The sequence below is a fragment of the Chaetodon auriga genome, chromosome 14 (genome assembly GCF_051107435.1).
Source record: "Chaetodon auriga isolate fChaAug3 chromosome 14, fChaAug3.hap1, whole genome shotgun sequence".
NCBI lineage: Eukaryota > Metazoa > Chordata > Actinopteri > Chaetodontiformes > Chaetodontidae > Chaetodon > Chaetodon auriga.
In genome coordinates this window covers 21320329-21344984 of record NC_135087.1, presented here as the reverse complement: position 1 = coordinate 21344984, position 24656 = coordinate 21320329, and the positions used below count along the sequence as shown (strand labels likewise).

The 24656-nt window shown below is 41.7% G+C and overlaps 1 protein-coding gene across 1 annotated transcript in view; it reads right to left on the bottom strand.

Moving 5' to 3' along the window:
* Window positions 1–6287: 6287 nt before the first annotated feature.
* syne3 (spectrin repeat containing, nuclear envelope family member 3) overlaps window positions 6288–24656 on the bottom strand; it is a 42092-nt gene continuing 23723 nt past the window's right edge. The window contains exons 12-18 of the mRNA XM_076748824.1: window positions 23615–23776; window positions 21119–21291; window positions 18722–19364; window positions 17956–18099; window positions 16561–16746; window positions 15783–15833; window positions 6288–10870 (exon numbers count right to left, since the gene is read on the bottom strand). Coding sequence (XP_076604939.1) covers window positions 10688–10870; window positions 15783–15833; window positions 16561–16746; window positions 17956–18099; window positions 18722–19364; window positions 21119–21291; window positions 23615–23776 — 1542 coding nt within the window. The 3' untranslated portion in view covers window positions 6288–10687. The remainder of the gene's footprint in view (window positions 10871–15782; window positions 15834–16560; window positions 16747–17955; window positions 18100–18721; window positions 19365–21118; window positions 21292–23614; window positions 23777–24656) is intronic.

Here is a 24656-nt window from a genome sequence, read left to right as displayed (position 1 = left end):
TAGCTTCCAGTTTGTGGATGATAACAATAATCGAAAGGGCAAGTTACAGGAAAATACCAAGCATTCTGCTCCACAGTAACATTTTATCACTATAGTGGGTTGTAGTGGGCTCAATGGCAACATTTTAGACTGTTCCATTATACTGTGTAGCACTAACATTTAAGGATATAATTTGGCACATGGACATGGTAATTGCATCTGCACATGAATCGACTCACGGGGAGTACGTGGTCTTAGAATATGTTCAGGAGTGCTTTGAAAAAGTTTAAGCAATCTTTAAGTAAATTAGCAAGATCTCTTAAGAAGTCCCTGAAGAAGAATCTTCCAGGATTTAAGGAAGTCTTAAGGGTCCTACAAGTTCCAGGGGTCTTGAGGTCTTGTGATAATTTAAAGGGAAAAGGTCTTTAAGAGGGTTTCAGGGGTCTTAAAAGTTCTGCTTGTAGAAGTTTCTTTGATCTTTAGAAGATCTGAGAGTCCTTGACTAGATATGTTAAAGACCAGCTGAGCTGCTGCATTCTGTGTGTTACACCAAAGTTCCTCACAGTTTGAACTGAGGACACCACTGACTTCTCAATGGTAATGAAATCATGGACGGGTGATGCCTAACCGAGAAGGAAGAGCAGCATGGTCTTGTCAAGGTTGAGTTTTGGGTGGTGTGCAGGCATCCACTGAGAGATGTCAGCGAGACCACTAGAGATTCATGTTGCGACGTAGGTTTCAGATCAGGGAAAAAACAGAATTAGCTGAGTGTCACATGCATAGCTGTTGTAGGAAAAGCCATGTAAGTGGATCAAAGAACCAAGAAGCTAAGAACCAAGAAGGTTTCAGGAGTTTCATAAGTTCCATAATATCTGAGTAGGTTCCCGCGGCCCATGAAAAAGTTCCAAACATCATCAAAGGGTTTGGAGTCTGTTTTTAACCTTAATTTTCCCAATCTGAGTTTCGATCCTCTTCATTGTTAACTCCACTGTGGTCCTTTTTAAGGTTGTAGACAACCTCCGTGATGCAAAGCTCACATCTTCAAACACTGGAGAAGCTACAGGGTGTCATTCATTGTTCATTAAATCTTGATACATGCTGGTGCTGCCCACCACTACTCAAAGATGCATCTTCTGACAACCACGAGACAACCACTCACTCCTGTTTTGATGAAACAGATCATTTTGTGAAAAACAGGCACACAATTGTGTTCTACTCAACCACAACTCTGATTCCCCAGAAGTTGGGACGCTGTGTTAAATATGAATAAAAAATAATGTGACAAATGACAATAAATCCTTTTTGACATATATTCTGTTGAAAACAGTGCAAAGAAAATATATTTAATGTTTTACCTCATCAACTTGCTCCACATGTAAACAGGTTCATTGGTAACAGGTGATAGTATCATGATTGGGTATGAAAGGAGCATCTTTGAAAGGCTCAGCCGTTCACAAGCGAGGATGGAGAGAGGTTCAACACTTTGTGAACACATGATTGGATAAATTCATGGAATTGATGGAATTTCTCCTTCGGGAGACTAATAAAGGCATCTGATTCTGAAAGGATGTTACTGCATGAACTCAGGAACACTTTGTATGCCACTGTAGGTAAACACAGTTCATTTGCAAATGATTGCATTCTGTTTTCATGTACAGTTTACACAATGTCCCAACTTTTGGGGAATCAGGGTTGTATGTAAAAGTACTTTAAATTCCATTGGTACGTATGTGAGAGTGATAAGAAAAAAGGTGAAAGGAGGGTTTAATAGGGTTGGAAGAGAAGAGATTATACTGTAAATAAAGGTGTGTGTTTCTCACAGTTGGCATAACACCTTCACAAACACATCCCATCTGTGACCTGCTAATCCTAAGGGATTTTTCTCAGACTGCGTGTAAATGTCTAAATGTTTCAGAGACATTTTCACCTTGAAAAAAGAGAGAGAGACAGGATAGATGGGAGCAAGACAGAGGGATCTAAGAAATCTGGACTTAAGCCCATAATGCTATGGCATTAGCTTAAAGGTGTGTGCAGGCCAAACGCACATAGTACTGCAACCTCCTCTCCAGGGGCCTCATTTATAAAACTTGCTTACGCACAAAAAGGGGCTTGAAAGTTGCGTACGCAACTTCCTACGCAAAGGTTGTGATTTATAAAAATAAACTTAGCGTGAGAATGTGCGCACCGGTACGCCAACTTTGATGCTTGCGTACGAACATTTTGGAGACGGGGAAACTGGCGGTGCAGATGGTGAGGTGGTGAATTGAAGCCAGATTGATCTCATACATTTAATGTCATCACATATCAGACTTATAGACCCGCGTAATCATAAACACCCAAGTCTGCAGTGTTATAGATGTGTTCCTTTAATGAGCCGTTAGGCCTACTACTGTATGCACAATGTTCATATATCATACTTCCATCTTCAAATGATACAGAGCGGTGGATGGCACTGATGGATTAGTATTAATTGTGACAAGGTGTGTAACAATCATTCAATTTGCTGAGTAAGCATATAAATAGCGCGGTGACACTCGTGCGTAATGCTGCACAATGGATGCGCTGGCACTGCTGGAAGATCACGCAAACGGTAGGATCAGGATGGAGAGAAGTTTTCGGGACCACGGAGATTCCCTGGCCCACAATGATGACTGGCTAATAAGCCGATTTAGATTCCCAGAGCGGTGCTGTTGGATCTATGTGCTGAACTGGGCCCAGTGTTAGATAGACCCACCCGCCGGAACCGCGCCATCCCGGTGCATATCCAGGTGCTGACCACTCTGGGGTTTCTGGCGACTGGCTCCTTTCAGCGGGAATTAGCCGACAGGTAAGTGTTTGATATGATTAATATTATATAATGTTACATTGTCTGTCTAAAGCCCCTTTTGGGTATAATTCAGTTAAATTATGTCCTTAGGTCTGGGATATCGCAGCCATCCCTCAGCGCCATAATGCCAGCCGTTTTGGATGGCATTATAAAAATGACCAGTCGATACATCAGGTTTTCTTACACTGTGGGTGAACAGGCCAACATTAAAAGGCAATTTGCAGCAATGTCCGGTTTTCCCAAATGTAATCGGCGCAATTGACTGCACTCACATTGCTATAAGGGCTCAGAGTGAAAATGAATTTGCTTATGTGAATCGAAAAAATGTGCATTCACTCAATGTACAAATTATTTGTACCTCGGACATGATCTTGACGAATGTAGTGGCACGGTGGCCTGGGTCAGCACATGACTCATTCATCCTGACGCACAGTAGTGTAGGGATCTGTAGTTTCTGCCACAGATCGCTCTGTGGCTCTGGAACTATTCACTGCGGTGACGACGTGCCGCCACTCATTTTTTTTAATTATTATTATTTTATTCGTGACGCCACTACTGTGACCACCAAACAAAATATCCTTTCTGGCCTCCACCTCACCCACAAGCACCTCGATTTCAGTCTCCGTAAAATTTCTTTTTCTTTTCTCTGCCATGATCGAACGTAAAATGCCATTGATCAGCAGGCATATTTATATGCAAAGACATTCATGAGGTACTTTGCATTGACCATTCATGGTAAAATGTGGGTGTGTCGGGGGCGGGATGTGAGGTGAATCCACCTGCGCAATCTTCCAGGTGGAGTGTGATTTATAAAGGGAAAATTGCGTGCAGGTGTGAGTACGCACGTTTTATAAATCCGAATATTTTTTGGCGTACGCCATTTTCAGCTTTTGGGCGTACGCACACTTTTAGTATGGATTCTACGCAATGTTTTATAAATGAGGCCCCAGGTCTTTCGGGTTTAAAAAAATCTATATTTACTTTGAAGCCACTCGGGTACTCCAGTAATTTAGTATTGTATTTCCATAAAGCTGAGGGACTCACAAGAGACAGATCTGTGCATCAGGGGCCCTTAGTATGGCTCCTGGATCCCACACTTCCCGTAATCTATCTCAGTAATGTCTTTCATAATTATCCTAAATGCCCACTTCAAGCCCCAATATAATGCAGGCTTTCTGGCAAACATATTAAGTCTCAAATCCAAACTGAAATAACTCTGACAACATCTTCAGAGATATTTTTCAACTCTGCTCCACAGCCACAAAAGAAATTATACAGCTGTCATCCATCACAGGCGGAACTTGTGTGTACAACTGGCGGAGTGCCCTTTAATATTCTCCAACAACACACAACAGTATTGAATGTTAATCAAACTTAAGGCCGCAAAGCATCAAGCTGTTTAAGTAGACATGTAAATAAAACATCATCTATCATTAAAAAAAAAAACAGTTCATCACTTTGGGAAATGCTTAGCTCTCTTTTGGAGATTGAGATGGTCAGATTGAGTGTTTAGACAGCGGGAGACCGGACATTGTTAGCCTAGCTTAGCATGAAGACTGGAGGCAGGGGGAAACAGACTGCATGCCTCTTTCCAAAGTTAAAAAATATAGCCAGCCACATTTCTAAAGATCACTGACCAGCATGTTATGTTTCTTTAATCGATGCACGGAGAGGACATCGCTGTTAAAACTGCACACAGCAACACATACACGAACTGCCCCTCTTCAACAGGTGTTTTTCCCCAATGTTGAACGAGAGTATCTATGAATGAGAATAAATGTAATTAGGCAGGTATAGTGCATTATAGTAACAAAGTTGCACTGACTGACACAAAGGTGGATTGATTAGTCAAAACTAAAAGAAGGAAAACAAGGCTACAGCAGTGCAAAAAATGAAAATTCAAATTTCAGATAAATGATTATCAGAGCAAACAATAATTTATGTTGATCCTTCCATTAAGTGCTCCGATCCTGCTTCATCACCAGTGGACAGGGTGCCATCCACTGGGTCCCCCCCACTCCCACTCCATGACTTATTATTGTTATTTTTATTATTAGTTGTAGTAGTAGCATTGAAAGCTGCTAAACAAGGAGTAGCATCAGTGTACTTTTTTTTTCTCTTGTTATTTTTTTCCCATCAATTTAATCTCTTCCTTTTTTTTTTTTTTTATCTCCCTTCCCATACTTTCCCTTCCCTTTTTTCAACCATCTGCTCCATAGACCGAATGGTCACACACACTCAATCATATTTCCATCATTTCAGGGGACATTACTGTGACTTACTCTTACTTCCTGGAGACTTACCCTAACCTTTACCTTAACCTTAACCCAAGTCTTCATCTGAAAATGTAATGATTTACATTACAGAGACTTGTGTTTGGTCCAGAAAACGAAGGTGAGTCCCCACAATGTGACAGTGTAAACAGATTTATGTGCCCACAACATAAGAAATACATAGCCACACACACACACACACACACACACATGCACATACACTAACATCAAACCCACAACTACTAAGATAACCCTGTTCTAATGATGTTAAGGATGATGTACACTTTACTTTGCACTGTTTTGGTCATATTGTTTACTTCTCATCAGGCTGTTTGTTGTCTTTTATTAGCTGCTCTTTATTGAGAAGCCCTGTGCTCTGCTTAACTTTTTGTCTGTATTTTTCTGTAAAAATGTTGCAGGTCGGTGAGGACTGGAAGCTTCTTCGGGAGAGAGGCTGCTCTGGTATTGGTGCTCCATGTATTTGGCTGAATGTGAGCTCCAGATTGCAGCACAGCTCGGTGGGCCTGGCTGGGATAGCGAGGTGAGAGCGGCGTGGGAGGCTGCACACACACAGTGTGGAAGCACAAACACACGCAGTGAGAACATAGGCATGCAGATTAGACGATGAAAACTAATGATGTCTCTGGAGAAAGTGGACTAATAGTAGCAGGAGGTAGTAACAGGATACCTCAAATAACACAGAAAGGAAATAAAGGCTTTATGCAGCAAACTGGGGTTAGGCTGATTGTCAGCATCCTGATTTAAAGCGGGGTAATAAATATTGGCCATCTGACTCAAGCAGGTGCTAATTGTTCTGAAACTATGTTTTAAATTAGTCTTCAGTAGAGAATTTAAGTCCCAGGGGAGTTTAAATGCTGTTTAAAAGCTTTTCCTGCTCCACCATAACAGAAGCACCAGTGAGTGTACATTACATCAGCAGAGATATAACAAATAGATTTAATGGGTCCCATCACACACACGCACACACGCACGCACGCACTTACACTTTGTGTAAATGTGCAACAAGTCTGCTTCTGTGTCCACTTTCCCAGTATACTGTGTATTTTAATGTCAGAGGACAAGGCTGGTATTATGAAATCCCACAAAACGACACAAAAGTCTGTCTCTCAACGCCCTCCTCTTCCCCTCGCTCAATCTTAAAACCCAACACACACAAACAATCAATTGCAAAATGGATTATTTGAGTTGTATTTTTATTTCATCAGAATAAAAAAAACATTGGTTAAATACAAGCTTTGCTGAATAATATGGAGCTTTCTACTCTGTTTCAAAACCATAATAAAATAGAAATGTACCCTTTTACAAAAACAGAGCTCTCAGCTGTCGATCGCTGCCTGCGCATTCGCGTAACGTGCACCTCGATCCGAGCGCCGTCACTGGCGTGGAGGACATTTTGAAGAACCAGTTGTGCTCAGGAGATTCAAGTCATTTCATATGTTGCATAAAGTATCCATGGACACAATAATGTAGGCATTGCATAGGCTTCTCTAAAGGGACACATGCATAATAGAAGAGCAGTACGATAAGCAGCAACACCATGGCGCCTAATTACTGATTCAGTATGAACATACATGACACACTAAACCTTATATTTAACTTGGTTACATAACTGTTAAACAGTACATTGGCTGCAAGTGCTTTACAAAGCAGCACACTAACTAAATACATGTGGTTATGGCACTGAGTACAGCCGATGAACTGGGTGGTATCATAAAGCTTTAAGGCCATGGAACTGTATGTCTTCAATATGTGATGCTACATGGAGCATATTTACACATTAGAAGTCATCATCAAAAGAACTGTTTTATCATACACACCGAGGGGGGGTTGGTAGTCAAAGCGAGTGCAAAATTAACTCCATGATTTCCAGAAATGTGGGATTTTATTAGATTCCCAACTCAAAATGTCTGTAAGACGCCTGAGATCTGTCAGCAAGCTCATCATCGTGTCTTCTCACCTCTGCCTTGTCCATTATCATTATCAGAATCCACAGCGTTGACCAGAACTCTGTTTAAGACACCTGATTTAAAGCTCATGAAACATTTAAGGAAGTGCTTTCCATGTCCGTGATATGAGTGACATGACACGTCACTAAAGGCCAGTCAGAGGCAGGTCGGACATCAGGGTTTGACTACATAACGCTGTGTTCACATTAGAGCGTAAAAACCTGACTCGAGTGGGGTTGTCTATAAGAGGTAACTCATTAGCAAGAAGCAATTTGCAAGTTTTCCAACTGATGACCTGTTCGAAACACCACGTGGGACCAACCCAGTGACGGACTGCACTCTACACTCAAACTCCTTATTTTCTTTGGTCAGGGGACATGATTCATGAAAAGGTTCACAAGCCAGAGAAGCTGCTAATTTGTCATGATTGGAAACAGTGAAGTGATGGTGGCTGGAGTACTGCAGAGGTTTGTCGAGCCAGAGGGGTCGGAACACGTGGTTTATCTTACACAGATAGCAAACAGATACAAGGCTGCCTCTTTGCTTACATGAGAGTGAGTTAAAGGCAGATTAAAGGTGCCTCAGCTCAGGGCTGCAGGATGGTGTGGTCTGTTAGAGGGCTCAGTAGATTTATGACAGCACAGTCTGATACGCACTGAAGTGCTTAATGACAGGTCTGAACATCATCTAACGAGAGCACTGGGCTTACATCATCACCTTTCTGAACATTTCACCTTCAACTCATATGTGTGTTTCTAACAAACGTGTATTGACTTGTCGAAACTGAATATTGACGTTCCTAAAGTGCAGCTAAATGTGTCTTGTGCTCCAGAGGCTGATGTCCCTCTGACCTGTTGCTCCGCTGCCTTCTTCTCTCAGGAATTTTGACAACTATCCTCTTCATTATCATAAAGTGAATGACAGTAAGAGAGCCCTGCTGACCAGACAGCAGCACTCGTGTCATGTGAGGAAGCATTTTGGATACGATCAGGTCAGGCTGCTTGCCTGGCAGCTGCCTTACAGCAAATGACAACAAATCAGTAACTGAGTATAGATGTAACATATCTTGCAGCTGAATATAAAGCTCTGTGCTCTCCAAACAAAAAGCTGAGTTTAATAATGAATATGCTGGAGCACTCGAAAGCTGCCTCAAACAAAGTCTGTTACTGTGTAAGACGACGCAATAGATTAACTTCATTTGGTCACTGCTGCCATGGCAACATGATGAGTCAATACAACAAACTCAGCCAAAAAGGGGAAAGTAACTGTATGTGAGGGTGTGTGGAGGTGTTTGGGTATTTTTAGGGGTGTGCGTGGTGTGAAGAGAGAGAGTGCAGGGTCTAAAAAAAAATAACTGCAAGTTATTCTGTGTTTGGACAAAAAAAAAAGGTGATCGCCTAGTTTACGACTCAGGCACTGGCATCAAAGCACGCTGTGGTCCAAGACAATGCCAGAGGCTACGGCAGACAGCTTTCTAATTGTTTTCACAGGTGGTTCAGGCTGTGAAAAAGACAGATCGGGGGGTTTCAGCCAAAAAAGCACCTCTCATGAGACGCTTGAACACTTAAAAACACGTACACACACAGAGCTGCTTTAACTCTGCTGACATGAATGTTTGAATCAAGCGTCTTCTTCAGATTAACCGTTCTTCTCTATTGTGATTCAGAGCAGAGGATGCCGTTTCCAAGAGGTAACGTGTCAAACTACGAACAGGGGAAAGACAGTGAGGGAGTGCTATGAGAATATATGATTCCTCTGTTTGGATCTTTCTAACTGCAGACTTTCACTGCTCAGTCACAACAGAAGGATTAGCATTAGCCATGTTGCTCTCAGTATGAACATACAGTGACTTTCCTGCTTGATTTTATGCTGTAATAGCAATAACACCCAACTTCAAGTTTTTGGCCTCAAACTCTTTAAAAACATTCAAAATAATTTAAAATATAAAGCTGCACTTTGCAGTTCTTTGCAAACTGGCTATTTAGCATCGCTACATATCATTAGCACAACAGCAGGAACAGCTTTACCTCAGGCAGAGACAATGGAACTGTCCAGATCCTGGTCTTTCCAGGTGGACCACTGGGACACACGGAGGATATTGTCAGTGCTATCAGTCATTGTTTAGAAGGTGTGAGTCTCATGTCCAGCTCTGTGCTGTGGTCTCGGCCCTCGCCTCTCACCCCATGCACAGTACGGTACCTGCTAAACTTCTCATTCTAATGACTTCATATCAAGATAATTCCATGTTATGACATATTTTCTCACTGTTACTACATATCAGATTGTTCCGTTTGAACAAAACTCTTCTTGCCGTTTGAACAGAATTTAGTCTTCATTAGACAAAAGCTGACAACCATAATTAAAGGGAAACTTTGGTATTTTTGCAACCTGGGCCCTATTTCTCCATGTTTTATGTCTAAGTGACAAATGGGGATAATCATTTTCTAAAACTGGTGCAGGATGCAGTGGGAGTGTTACAGCTGGCAGCCATGAAATGCTGCAATGCAAAACCTCGGTGGCAATTACGCCCCGTCAGTGTACGTCCAATAAGAGAGGCTCAGATTGTTCTTCTAAGCGTCTAAGAGAAACAAATGCTGTCGTCTAACCACGTCTCGCTCCAGGAGAAGCTCTTTTGAAGTCTCATGGCTTGTTGCTTGCTTGTTTGCTTACATTCAGCCATTGCATTAAGCATCTTTTAGCTAACACTAAGCTACTTTCTGGCACTCCTCTCTCCAGCTCTCACTCACATTTCCATTGATGTCTTCACGCAACAACTCAGCTCTCGAGACATTTCAGACAGAGACTTCTCCTTGAGCGAGACTTTGTTATACAGCACACCACATCAAGCAAAAGGTAAAGAGAAAACATTTCTCTGTAGGATCCCGCTTAAAATAACAACCCACCTGTCATTGGCAAAAACAAGCGCTTTTGGTGGATGTACACTGACGTCCAGAGGGATTACACTGCAGCCTGCTTCACAGCTGCTGTCTCTCTTGCTCAACACTGGACCAGTTACAAAACTTGCTGTCCCCATTCATCACTTAGTCAGAAAAACATGGGAAAATGGGGCCTGCGTTAGGAAGACATGCCACTCAAAGGTGACAAAAAAAGGACTTTGGTTTACAGATGGTACAGCTTCTATGGTCGAGTTCGAACACTTTGAAATTCTTAGAATGAGCACAGGATTTGTAGTCCTGTTGGAGTGTTGCTGATCCTCTGTGACAGACAGGCAGTTGAGACAACAGATCATGATTTTGAAGCTGCAAAGGTGTATGGGATATGAGGTTCTGTAGAGCTGACATTTGATGCTGTTGTCCAGAATGCGTAGAGGGGTCAGGATAATGTGGGATTTGTCGTTTGCAGATGTGCGTGCTACTTCAGGTGGCGGCTTCCTTCATAGACTGTGGTGCATCCTAAAGGAGATGATGTGTGACTAGTTGTTAAAATAATAGAGGATTTGTGGCAAAGAAACAGTTTGAAGCTGCACGGCCTCGTGGTCCTGTTTGTGCTCTGTTACAGTCGCGTATGATGATCAAAGGGCGGGGCAAGGTGGAACCTTAAGGGGTCAAGTCAACATTTCCTACATAAGTCCGCAAGTTGCTTCAGAGAGTGAGATCAGATATGACTCCAGAGGAGGTTTCCTATGTAGGCGGCGGCCCGTCGTAACGTAGCATGATGTTGAAGGATCGGGCGAAGTTGTTGGAGAGGGAGCAACTGTTGCCTTCGTCCATGAGGGGCAGCAGGAAGGCCAGGAGCAGCAGAGCCAGCAGGAGCAGCCACAGAGGAAGAGCCAGCCGGCAGACCCGCTGCAACAGCCCGGGCTTCTGCAACAACAGCAGCAACACAGGGAAAACACATGAATGTATATATGTAGAATTAATCATTGAAAAACAGTGGAAATGACTGAGCTGCTGAAAATTGTCCAGACGAGGTCACAAAATGAGTGAGGCTTTCAAATCTCATTCATGCCGTCATACAGTCTTTATGTAATCATGGGAAGCCAGATGCAGAGGTCCATACAACTGACTGTTAAAAGACATATAGCAGATGTCGCTTGATGGAACGCAGATCTTGGATGACAAAATAAAGACAAGTGAATGTCATCATCACAAGCAAATATTACATGAACCATGGGGACGAGCTGTATTTTAGGCAAATCAAGTTGAAACCTGGGAGTTACAGTAAACTAAAAGCTAACTAAATGTGAACTGTGATGAGATGCCAGCAGAAGCAGCACACCCACACAGTCAGGAACATCATGTACACTCGGACACTCTCTCTCTCTCTCAGACAGTTACTCTGTGAATCATGTTTACTGCCCACGTTCATCTTTCGCTTGCTGAACACTGCCTTAGCCCGGCCTCACTGGAAATAATCGAATGTAAAACAGTTGCCTGCAAAGGTCAGTTTCACCGAGGCCCAGCATCAAACGTGGATACAGCAGGCAACAGATGGGGAAACCCTGAAGGTGTTTTTGTGTGGGATTGTTGTGTGAATATCATTTGCTAAAATTCATTATACTGACACACAGAGTCCTGTGACACTATCTCATGGTAGAGTGCTAAGTTTGCACATTACTAATAACAGTTAGCAGTTGTGGAATAAATCTAATGAAATCTGCTGATATAACAACTTGAACTATCATGTATTTGGCATCATTTACTATCTGAAATGATGAACATAACGCCTGGTGAGCTGCTATCATGTGTCACAGTGTCATAGCCGATGATGGTTGTAAATGTCCTGTAAACACCCTGTGAAGACCTTTTAAAACGTCATATGATGTTGCAAAGTGGAAGTGAAGCAATTTTCTTCTCATATACTACAATACCCATTAAGCTCAACCACTGTTTCTATGGTGAAGAAGACTTCTGCAGGATTCACATAACAGGGAATGGATGTTAGGGAGGGGAGCTATTCACAAGCTCCAAACTTGCTTTCAACTAGAGTTTACGTTATCTGATAACTCAAGGTGGCTGTATGATCGAGGTTTGAGGGTTAAAATACGGTGCTTTCATAATGAAGAACTAGACACATGTAATTGTTTTGGCTGACATGAGGCATCCAGATTTTTACACAATTAAGTGCCTGATCAAATATATGGGAGCTTTCAGGAAAATCCAAGTCTCCTGGTCTTAATTATGACTTTGACATTAGCTTTGAGGGGGTCTGTGAAATACTTAATGTTGGGCGCAGAGATAAATAAATAAAAACCAGCCTGAAGGGTGTGCTGTGCTTACTTTCACACAGACAGAGGAGTCTGTTTTCAGGAGACTGTGGTCATGGTCCTGGAACCAATGATGCTTAAGTCTGATGTCTTTTGTTTTTCCAAGATTGGACGAATGGGACGGGGTCAGATTTGTCGATGGGAGGCCTGTTCAGGTCTGTGAACATCAATCCAAAATACAAAAATAGCTATGTACGTAACAGACTGTTAAACTCTGCCCTAGAATGTTTCTTTCCAAAATACTCTAGAAGTGACTTAAAGGAAAACTACAATTTATTTCAACTTGTGTTTTATGTTCACAGCTCTGGAGATTTCGGTTCTAATAACATTGTACTTGTTAAACCAAAGCAATTAAAAACAATGTGGCCAAGAAAAAGTGCAACATGGCATGAAGAACAAAGTGTCAGATGATGAGACGTTTTGCAAACGGGCCAGATTATCTAAACCACTTTAGCTGAATGTTGCTAATAATCCCTCACTGCACAGGACAACTGTGAGTGCGCGACCACAGCAAGTACACAAGGTCAAAGCTGAAACAGGATGTGTGTCCGTTAACTGTGACGGACGTTCACAACTGACATGGAATAATTTCACTATTTGTGTTCGTTTTCTCTTTCCAATATGTCTGACTGAACTTTGGATTGGTTTGCTTGAAAATTAGCTCCTATTTCTTTGAGTGTTGTTTTTTCCCTGAACGTTTAGTATAGGTCTTTGCTCCAGATGTTGATATGTGCCATTCACTTACACCAAACCCTTCCTATCTGTAGCCATTTCAGTGGCAACCGTGTCAGAGGAAACCGAAAGCTACAGGAGAGAAACACGAACACGAATGAAGGCCAAATATTTGAGATGGAAGTCTGTCTGCTCTGTTGGGGGGGGTGGGGGTAGGGGAGAGAGAGAGAGAGAGAGAGAGAGAGAGGGAGAGAGAGAGAGAGAGATGCAGAGTGTGTTGGACTGTGTGTGTAAAGGTTAATGACTGATGGAAGAGGAAGTGAAACTAGCTAAACTCCATATGACAAACACTCACTGGGCAAAGGTATGTGTATGTTTCTTAGGGTCAACACAGTGTGTCAGCTCAGTGTGAATGAGTGAACACAACACATCAACGATTATACTCTGGGCCCGTATACTGCCCACAAGATTGTTTGATCTTTTGATCTGGCCCGCAAGGCAATTCATAAATAAAAAATATAAAAATAACATAACATAGTAGACCAACATGTTCTTCCAAGCGGTCCCTGAATGCAACACACACAGAGCAGCTGATATCACGGCATTGCATCATGCCGCCTGTCAACAAAACGTAAGAGGATGTGTGGATCGTGCTTGTTTGTGGGGGATGTGCTCTCAGTGATGAAAAATGCATATCTTGAGCGTCATTACAACTACAAACATGCCAAACTGGATTCACGGTGGACATTACCAAGCTCCTGAACCTCAAGCTGCAGCCAGCCCCTCAGCTTTCAAACGTGAAATCATCTGAAGTGAAAGTAAAGCTGAGACACTGCATGTTCTGACTCTGTCAGAACAAAAACCTGCTATGACATGTGAACATGCTGCTTAGTGTGAAAACTCCTTCAGGCGTTTGATGAGAGGTTTCAGGACAAGAAAAAGAAACAAAAGCAACTGAACATATTTACTGTTTAATGTGGAAGCAGCTGATGTTCCTGACAACCTACAACATGAAATCACTGAGCTGCAAAGCAACAACCTGCTATTGAGAGCAGTTCTCAGCTCAAAACTGACTGACAAAACTCAGTTCTACTCAAGACTGACTGACCCAAACCTGGAAAACCAGCTGCAAAAGGCTTAAGAAAAATTACTTGTCTAGGTCCTCTAATGTATAAGTACTCTGCTGGTCAAACTTGTAGCATTAGCAAAGTGTCCAGACTCATCATGTGCTGTAAACTGAGGACTCATATGTCCTGGTGGACTATAAAACTTGCTTGGTGTAGGTAGCAGCCACATCTATTTAGTTTGTATTACAAACTGCTACTGTTTTTTTCCTGATGAAGCAGAGGATTAAAAAAGCACGGCTGGTCGGTTCATCAGTTTGGTCCTGACTTACATAACACTTCTCTAGTGTGCAAGTACTTGGTGAAAAAAAATAAACAGGACTGATACATTTGCCTACTTCTGACTACATACTGTATCTATTAGAGTGACAGCTTAGAGACATGGAGCCCAACAATAGCTAATCAGACAGGATGTATACTGCTCTGCACACCATGCTTTAAATCAAGAGCTGATACGCAGACAAAGACGCCTGTCAGTCCAAAACGAGTCAACATTATGTCTTCATTTAGATGAACGCGTTAATAAAGACTTTAAATTTTCCAGCACATCAATTATTCTGGTTTGTCATAAATAGCTGCTAAATGGTGGGTGTTTTTGCTTCTTGGCACTAGAGAAGAAAAACACATTACATGACTCAACAAAGCATCTAGTCAATAAAGCAAACAGCCCCCCTCCCCCAAAGATAAAGGCTGATAAAAGTGAGCAGGAGCAGAGCCCTCACTCTGTAAAAACCGTGTGAAAAGACTCTGAAGAGGAATGTTTGGAGGGCTGTTTCAGCTGGGGCGTCTGAGGGGTCAACACGGTGGTCGGGGGGGGGGGGGCATTCTTTAATCTGCTCACCACCCACTGCTTACTAAATGAATGGTGGGCTGGGGGGTTGGTTCGTTATGCTTGATTTGATGCCAGTCCTGGGTGGTCAGGTCAGGTGTTTGGCTCTCTACAGCCTAAAGACTGCTGGGAAATCTCAATATGTCAATACAGGAGAGCAACAGCAAACATTTTGAATTTGACCAGGTACTTTTCCTTCATTAATCCTCCACTACCTAATACCTGCTATGTGTCTAGTTCCTGTGGCATGAACAGAAGAAATGGGTGCTATAAACATATAAAAACTGGTCTTCTCACTTTACTTGGTTGGCTATAATGTGACATTTGAAGACATCGGCTTGGGTTCTGGGAAACTGCGAATGGCATTTTTACTACTTTACTACGACCTATATGTCCTTTGGTATTAAAGTCTTCTAAATATTTGTAACACAGGAGGCAGTAGACACACCTATATATGAACATAGAAGCCACATAAGTACTCACGATCGAAGGTTTTTTAAAGTAATCGAATCCAAAGTAATCTGGTCACTGTGTGTTATAAAAATCATGATCATTACTTTTTTTTATAAAAAAATCAAAAAAGCTTGACTTGGCATCTACAGTTTATTAACTTAATTAGACATAAATTAGTTTGTGAAATATGTCTGTACACCAAAATCAAGAAGTCTTTATTTATGTGAAATGAACTGTGTGACCAAATATTTAATTTAATTCTATAAATGCATTGTTTTCATGTAAGGAAAGATTGGCAATAGCTTCCAAACAAGCCTCCACTCCCACACACAACACAATGTTAGATAATTAATCACAGTAATCTTAAGCTCAGTATTGACCAAATTAATACTGATAATTATCTCAGCCATAATTTTACAGTTTGGCGTTACCTTTTGCACCTTTGCTGCAACGGCCGGCTCCTCTTCTTTGGCTTGAACTCTCTGTAGACAGAGTGAAAAAAGATTTGAATCAATTCACAATGTTGACTGTGTTCAAATCTCAATCTTACAGACTACTGACTCATGTAGGCCCACACTGCTGGACTGACTGTTTAGTGTCATGTTTAACAGCTCAGTGGACGGTTCAGTTTGTGTAAAAATCTGGTTCCACCACATCTGGAGACAACTGTGCAACTCGCACTCAGTCTACTTAAAGTACTGAGTCTAATGAGGAGCAGCTTCTTTTACAGATGTGTGACAGGGAATCATTACTGTGCAAGCAGTGCCATAAATTGTGTTACACTGCCACCCTGTGGTGAAAGAAAGCAGTGCACTTAAGGGGGAATACCAAGACAAGATGTGACAGTGAAGACACAGCAGTTAATGCAGTACTCTTGCAAAAAGCAGCAATTATAGACAGCTTCACAAATCAAGTACAGTCTCCTGAACCAGAAAAGGTGAAACCTCCAGAAAGAGTCAGTGATCAAGTGTTGATCAAGCAGCTCCGGTATGAGCACGCAGACTTAGAGCTGGACTGCAGCAAAGTAAAATGCCTCCTTTTCTCCCCAAATTTCTCCCCAAAGCTCCACAATATGTTCTTTTTCAACTTTGCAAACCTTCCTCTGTTTTGTTTTGTGTCTGAATTGGTATGGGGAGAAAAAGTTGGTGCATCCCTAATGATAATGACACATGTCTCTTGTTGATCCACATATAGGATTGCTCCTCTCACCTTGGCACTGGTCCTGGCACGTAACTCTCCCACATCCTTCAGTTTGGACTTGTAGAGCATCCACCGGTAGCGAAGGTCCTCCAGATACGTATCTTCTGCTGGTCCAGAACCAGTCTCACTGCCCTGACTCTCCTGGAGCACCAGCTGGAACTGCTCCTGACCCCAGGCCACTCCTGCCCTCAGAGCCTGCACCACGACACAGCAGAGAGTTTTAGGTGTACTGAACTAGTACAGAAAGTTTTTCTCCCCCCAGTTCAGAAATGACAAGCAAAATAAGGTGCAACACAATTGAATATTTTAACAATAAAAGGTCAACACAACAGTTCATCTTGATGTAATGGTACACTCAAGTCAGCATAAATAGGTCTAACATAAAATCAATAGCCTGAAAAATTTGACATTCGCACCACTCACAGGAGTCACCCTTTCCCAGGAAGCACACACAGACTCTATACTGCTTTCTTCAACATCAAAGGTGACCAACCTGATCAGTATCTTCACATCAATTACAACACAGTGTATTACCCTGAGTATATTATTTTGATATTATCATCTATTAAGTTACCTGTATAAGGCTGACAGGGCTTCAGGCAGCTAAACATCACTTGGCATATACACATAAAGCCTATGCATAAAAAGCTGATGCTGTTTTATGCATTTCTTTTACTACTATTTAATATTTCTAACCACAGCTTTCAAAAATTTAAAATTCCAAATGCAGCTCACACATTGTTCCTTGTTTGTGATTGTGTATGATGACTCACAGGATTTAAGTGACTAACAATGAGACTTCATACTGTCTACAAACACTTGTGAATGAATGTAAATATTGGCTGACCATGATACGTTCCTAGAATACCCTGCCAGCTGAGCATGTACTTGTACTTTCTGTGCTAGCAGTGAGTGAGTAAATGAAGTTATGATATTTACTGTGGTGAACTATCTAACTCAAACAAGTGTCATGTCTCAAGTTAATTGTCATCATGCACTGATATGACTGGACAACAATGGCTGCGTTGTAGGTGAGAAAATGCAGGCATAAATCTGGCAAACGACGGTCAGCAGTAATGTCAGTGTCATTGGTAATAAATGGGCAACAACATGCAAAAACTTAAGTCCTGACTCCTGTGATCAATTTTCAACAAACCACCAACAAATGTAACCAGTCATCTTCCAAACTTCATCAGACTTCAGTGAGAACAGCTTGTGATCCATCAGCTGGTACTGAAGGTTACATCCATTTTGCATGCCATTTTAAACATACTTAGCACTTAGCAAAGAGCCAGTGAAAACAGTACAGTCTTAACATCCACCTCCAAGAATAAGAAGTGGTGTCATACTAGAACTACAGGCTGAGCTGTAAGAAAAACACCCTGAATGTTTTAAGGAACTCACCTTGAGTGTGTCCTGTCTGCTCTTGAGTTGTTTGGCACTGAGTGTTGCTCCGTTGGTTTTGAGGATCCCTGAGAGGAGTTCATTCTCTCTGGACAGCCAGGCCTCAAACTCCTTCCTCCTTGATATGTACTGTCCTGTGCCTCCCTGTAAGACCCCAAACAAAAATGTCATAAAACTCTTACACAGCACACATGAACATTACCAACAAGTCAGCAGTCATTCTGTGGCCTTTTTGGCGTTTGAAGTACGGACACATGGCTGATGAGTGGACAGTTAACAAGTCCATCAGTGAGAGAGGCTGGTCACAGCAGTCATCAGAAGTCTGCGCTTCTTTGTTTACTTATCGATAAGGTTTCATTTTAGCAACAATTTATCTGTCAGATAAACGGCTGTGAAGGTGAATGCAGCTTTTCAACGCTCACCAATGCTCTGAGACTAAATTTGGAAAGATGACAAAAGAAGAAAAGAAGCACCTCAAGACCTATGCTTAGACAGCTGCATCCATCACTGGAGCCAACGCTGAGCTCTCAACTAACTTTCTTCTGTTTCTTTTTTCAACAATAAATTAATGAACATTAGCATTTTCGAGGAATTATGTAGCTGCAAAAGACTTCAGTAAAAAAATGGCTCTCCAAACTGGGGGGGGGGTACCTTTAAATACAGTTCACCGAGAGGCAAATGGGAACTTGCAGAAAGGTGATCTCTGACTTTTTTAGCTACAAAGAAATATGAACACTTGTTGAAAGTAAACTCTGCACAACGATACCATTGTGTGTTGCATTGGTGTTGTTGATGGCTGCTTGGCTGGGTCCCTTCTGAACAGCATGAATGCTCCTCCTGCTGGGCTCAGGCCTTCCCCTGCCTCCATGGTGCCTTCTCCAGAGCTCGTCCTTCTTTCCTCACCAGAGCTGACTTTTGTGGTAAATGCTGTTGCCCCTCTGTCTACTAAGAAGATGCTGCTGTCGCCCCCTGTTGATTTATCACGGTCAGGGCTTCCACTAGTGATGGAGTCGTTGGAAACTTTATGACCTGCTCTGCTGTGAATGCCCCAAGCAGAGGAATCTACGTCATCTCCTTTAAAGGCATCGTTCTTGCCCGTCCTCGATGAGCTGAGACGTTCATTGTCCTGTCCGGCCATAATGAGGTGACCTTCACCTTGGCCCTGCAGCCATGGACCATGCCCCGTCATCACCCCCTCTCCTGCCTCTCCCTCCAAGCCTCCTCCTCTTCCTGGCCCCGAGCTGGTCAAGGCTCCATACACCTCTACTGGCTTGTCTTGCTGTTGACCTCTCTGGTTCCTGGAGCTTGCTGTCCTCACCTGAGTGTCCCCCTCCCCCAGACTGAGCTCTGTGTTCCCACCGACCCTCCATGAGTCAGACTCTGTTTGCTCTGTGGAGCTGTTTAGCAGCCTGGGAGAGAAAGAAAGAGACAGGTTAAGTGTTTTCATAACTCACCTAACGATTGCCATTATGAGATGAAATCCTGCCTTAATACGTTCTGCTACCTCATAATTATGGATGATCTTTTGTTATTCATGATCTTTTGCTATTCATAAAAGTGTTTTGGTATCCTTCAGCAGCTGAAAAGGCTCAGCTTTTAAACACAGAGGCCTTCAAAGTGTGAGAAGCATCATTTATTCTTTCGAAAAGAAACTGGATGAAAAGAAAATAATGAAATAATTAGAACAACACAGATCTAGAGGGAGGAAAGGTGAAGTGTTCCCTTCTCTCCCAAATACTAAAGCTGGAATCAAGCAACAGGTGAAACATTACTTCTCCTGTGATACTGAGGTGATGCTATCGATTAATATTAATACTAAGAAGCATTAGCTGTAAAATGATGATCTCCCATCAATAAAGTTATATCTAATTACTTTAGAAAATATCTCAGCTGTTGAACGGTACCTTAAGCCTGATTTAATGTCTAAAAGATTTCATCCTCTTTTGTTCTTTTTCTTCCACTAATTGAGGCATCTGATTGAGATATCATGCTTTATCGGGTGTGATGATCCTCATTCACAAATTTGGTACATTGCTGCATTCATGACTTCAGTCATTCAATCGTTTATTCGTTAATTGGTCTTTGCTGTGGTCTTTGTATTTATTCATGGTAGCATTTAGCCTATTCATGATCACATTCCTTTCTTCTTTTATTCATAAATTTTGTACCTATTAGTTGCGTGTGTGTGTGTCTGTGAAAGTGGAGTTAGTGGTTATTGTGTGTAGTTAATGATAACTTATTTATTTAATAATTCAATATCCCTCAAGGTAAAACACATAATATTAAATTGAAATCAGTAACAAGGACAAGGACACGGTTAAGTCTATTGTAAAGTCTAATTTGAATGAGATGATGTGCTGTGGGGCGCAGCGAAAGGCATTACTTCAGGTGCTACTGGTGTGTTTTCAGCCTTAGGTCTAACTGTTACCTGGTTTGTCATTTGAACAACAGAAGGAGCTGCCGCAAAAGGAACATGAAAAGTTAAAGCATCAGGTTGAAGATGATAAGGAATTGGATTTGGAAAATATGTAGCAGAACACTAACCAGGCGAGGATCACTTTGGAGTGTGGAAAATTAGTTTGATCAGAGAAAACAGGCTGAGCCTGGATGATGGTCAAAGGCGAGACAGACATTCTTCAGGTGACCACTTCTCTTCACACTTTGATGTGGTGGGTAATTTGTGGATTGTTCATAAGTTCAATGAGGGGGACCCTGAAACATCTTTTTTTTTTTCTCTGTTTGAAAGACCGGTTGACACAGGGGCTGCCCTGATGCCAATTGCACAACCAATCACGGCCAGCTCAGAGGAGCCGGAAGCCCAAAAGACTTAAGTGTACTATCTAGCATGCAATAACCAAGCCAGGTTTCAGTGAAGCACAGGGTAGCTGATCTGGAAAATCCCTTTTTTCTCTTATGAGCAGCAGCAGTTCATTCATTGTGTTGGCCAGACAGCAGAAATTAGTCACATGTATTGTAGTTCAACTACTGCTCTGGAACGCTTTCCTTGTCTGTGTCTCCAGCAAATCCCACAGAGAGCCGCTGCTCCTCCAACTAAAAGCTCTGTAAAACTTTCTGGTTGAGTTTGACAAGTTAACTGTTGAAAGTACCTCACTGGTGAATGTAATCAGAGTCAAAAAAAAAACCACTCATCATCCACAGGTACCTGTGAAGATTGAGACTCATGTTGTACAGCGCCAACCAGGACTCTCGTAGGCGCTTCATGTCTCGCAGAATGTGGACCTGTCCCTCCACTGAAGTCTTCTCCAAAACCCCCTGACCCTGGACCTCCATCTGCTGTAGCTGAAGCTCTTTCTCTGGAAACTCTCCCAGTGCTTTCTGTGGACAAGGACAACATTTTAACATACACAGCGGTCAGAGAGGGATGAGGCCAATCATGATACATGTCAGCATCAACTTCAGAACCACCATGAAGTTAACTTGTGTTAATGAGCTTCACACAGAGCGACACTTTGCATCATTGTACAGGAAGGTTTCAAAACTGCCATAACAGACGACATAATCTAGGTCCAAAGTCCAGCTACTATAAGGAAGATCTAAGGTGTAATTAATCACAACTATCCAGAGCCCTCGACTGTGTTTAATGTCTCTGAGTTCTGGTTTAACTGACCAATGACTATGGGAGAAAGGACTACGGGATAAGAAAGTGTTTGAATTTTTCTTTATTAAACTTCAACACATCATTTCCTATCTGTAGTGAAGTGTACATGTTGGTCTGTACCGGCTGCTTATGGTTTTATTTTTGGGAATGGATTTCTCCTCTCTGGTGCACTCCTGGTGTCTGTTTCAGGCTGATAAGATGGATGATGAAGAACTTGTGAAGCTCTTTAGCACACTGGTACATTTATTTGATATCCACTTCATAGTTTGACAGAGCAGAGCTCCTGAACAGTTCATCCTTGAGTCCAGGTGGACATTTGTGCCTAATTTGAGGAAATTCACTCAAAGCGTTCCTGAGATATCGCAGAATGGGACGTAGCCAAAAACATAATGTCCACGACGACAGCGCACAGCGGTATAAAAATGCTCTGAATTAATGAAATGCAGAGGTGAAGAATTTAAACCCATGGTGGTGATGAAATTGGCAGGTAGGTCAGTGTAATAACGAACAATGTAATTATAAAGAGACTCTCTGGTATTGCCATTAAAATTCATGACTGGGGCCATCATGTAAGGTCACTGAGCTGTCTTCAGTTCTTTTATGGAGCTAGTTGTCAGAACAATACATGTAAATGATATGAAATCTAGAGCAGGGGAAATAGATTTTAATGAAGTGAGGAGAATATCCATCATGAGCCCAGACACCCGCAGGTCGTGACTTCCAAACTACAAGCAAAACAAAAATGTTCCCAAGGCTCCTAATTAAGAATAAAGCAAACATGCTGATCGTAGAGAGAAACAGACTGGAAAATGCCACCTATCTGTCATGACGAAATAACAGTCTGAATCGTGTTTGGATCACTTATAGGAAGACTGCTTCAAGGACCAGTAAATCCTATGTGCTTTACAGCCCACTGGTTTCAGTTCATTTCAGTACACTATCAAAATCAGGTCATAGAGCCTTAAATAATGCAGTCAATTCAAGAAGGGTGCAGGCAGATGAAAATATGCACTTAAAAATAATTAGAAATTAGCATTTAAAAGGTTATTTTCCCAAAGGAAAAAAAAAAAAAAAAAAGGTAAGTTTTCTCTACTCACAAAAGTTACAGAAAGTTACAGATGCAATTTCATTGGACGATCAGGGCTGGAAGATCCCCATACTAGTTAGTAAACAAAAAGCAGTGAGCAAAGAATGACCTCTACTAAGCAGTGACACAAGAAAATGTTCTTTTGCTGTGATTACCTGAATGAACGTACATGTGTCACAGGCCATCCTGATTTGCTCTCTCACAGCTTCCCAGTAAATCTGTTTTAATCAGAAACTGACCCGCTGACCAATCCAACACAGAACTACAAATAAGGAATGTGCATCTCTTACGCATATTTCCTCCAGGGGAATTAGTACCTGCAAAATTGTTTTAGGAGAAAAATCATAATTACAGTGAAGGTTGAAGTGGGTGTATCACCTGAAACTTCTTATTTTGAATACATATTTTTAAACAATTCTGTGTAATATTCTGTTCACCTTGCTGCCATTTGGCTAGTGATGCAGAAGTATCCACTGCTGTACTAGCAGACTAAGAGCAGCTCTTTTCCTCAGGCTGTGAGACTCCTGAACTCATCCTCCACACTCCACCATAAAAAATAGCTAATTCTCATGACTTCCAATATTAGCCATCCTTTCATAGAATTAATTTTGCATGTAACATACATTAAAGGGACTACAATTGCATTTTGTTAGACAGCCCTGTGATGTAGAACGATGAACCATGTACCTAGAATTGAAACCATGACGTGCACTCATATGATTGCCTGAGTGCTGATAAGGAGAATGGAGGGTTGGCTCTGCCAGAGAGAGAGAGAGAGAGAGAGAGAGAGAGAGAGAGAGAGAGAGAGAGAGAGAGAGAGAAAGAGAGAGAGAGATATATATATATACACACACACACACACACACACACACACATATACGTATATGTATATATATATATATATATATATATATATAAAAATATATATAAAACACACACGCATGCACACACACCTCAGCTTCGTGCTGGCGACCTTCTATGCTCCACTCTCCTGAGGGGTTGTGGAAGGACTCCAGCTTCTGCTTCATGATCATCAGCCACTTCTCTATGTTCAGCAGACTGTCATGGAAGCTCTCATGTTCTGCGATACTCTCATCACTCTCATGCACCTTCACCTGCAAAGAAGAAAAAAAAATTAAAGTCAGTGACAGTGAAAAAAATCATGCAATGTATTGGCAACATCTGCAAAAGCCTCCATTATACAAAAAGTAACTTAACATTCCAATGAGTTTTACAGTGGGCAGTTCATGGCTGAGGTTGTGAACAATAAGTCCAAATGTTTGGACTCTGAAGAAGTCACCTGGAATTGGTCACATAGGCACCAGGTTTTGGATAAGGCAGAAGAACATGAAAAATAAGAAAGGCAATATCTCTGGTTCTGCTGCCTTGACAGTTTAGACAAAAAAAAAAAATAAATAAATAAAATAAAAAAAATCACCACAGCTTTGAGTTGTTGAGTTAGGGAAAACTTTGTGAAACACCGTCTACACTAAATTCTTAATTGCTATTTGGCAAATGGCAAATCAAATATATATTAAGTTATCCCTTGCCTCGCACCAAAAATGTTGTCAGGTCTTCCTGGTCTGTTGCAGTGCCAGCGCATAGGCTACCCCATCACTAGATAAATTAAATGTCTTTTACACAAAGTTCTGTTGAATAAGGCATCTTTTGGCACTTCATGGCACAGAATAGATGTATAATCAGTAATTAGAGGCCTTTGTTTGGCCGCTCTCTAAATTATTCTATATTTTGTTTTGGCTAAAAAGAAATACCTGTATGTTGTGTAGCCTACGGACTGCAGAATATTGCATGGATTATGTTTATCTATCTAAGATTCAAACACAACACGAGCCAGACCATCGCCATGTGTGGTCGGGCAGATCAGTCAATGATGATGCCTTTACACCTTGCATTAATATGCTTTTTCCTTATCTAGGTAACATTGTAATACAAGTAAACTTAAATGGGATCAAAAAGACAGTCCAAAACTCCGAA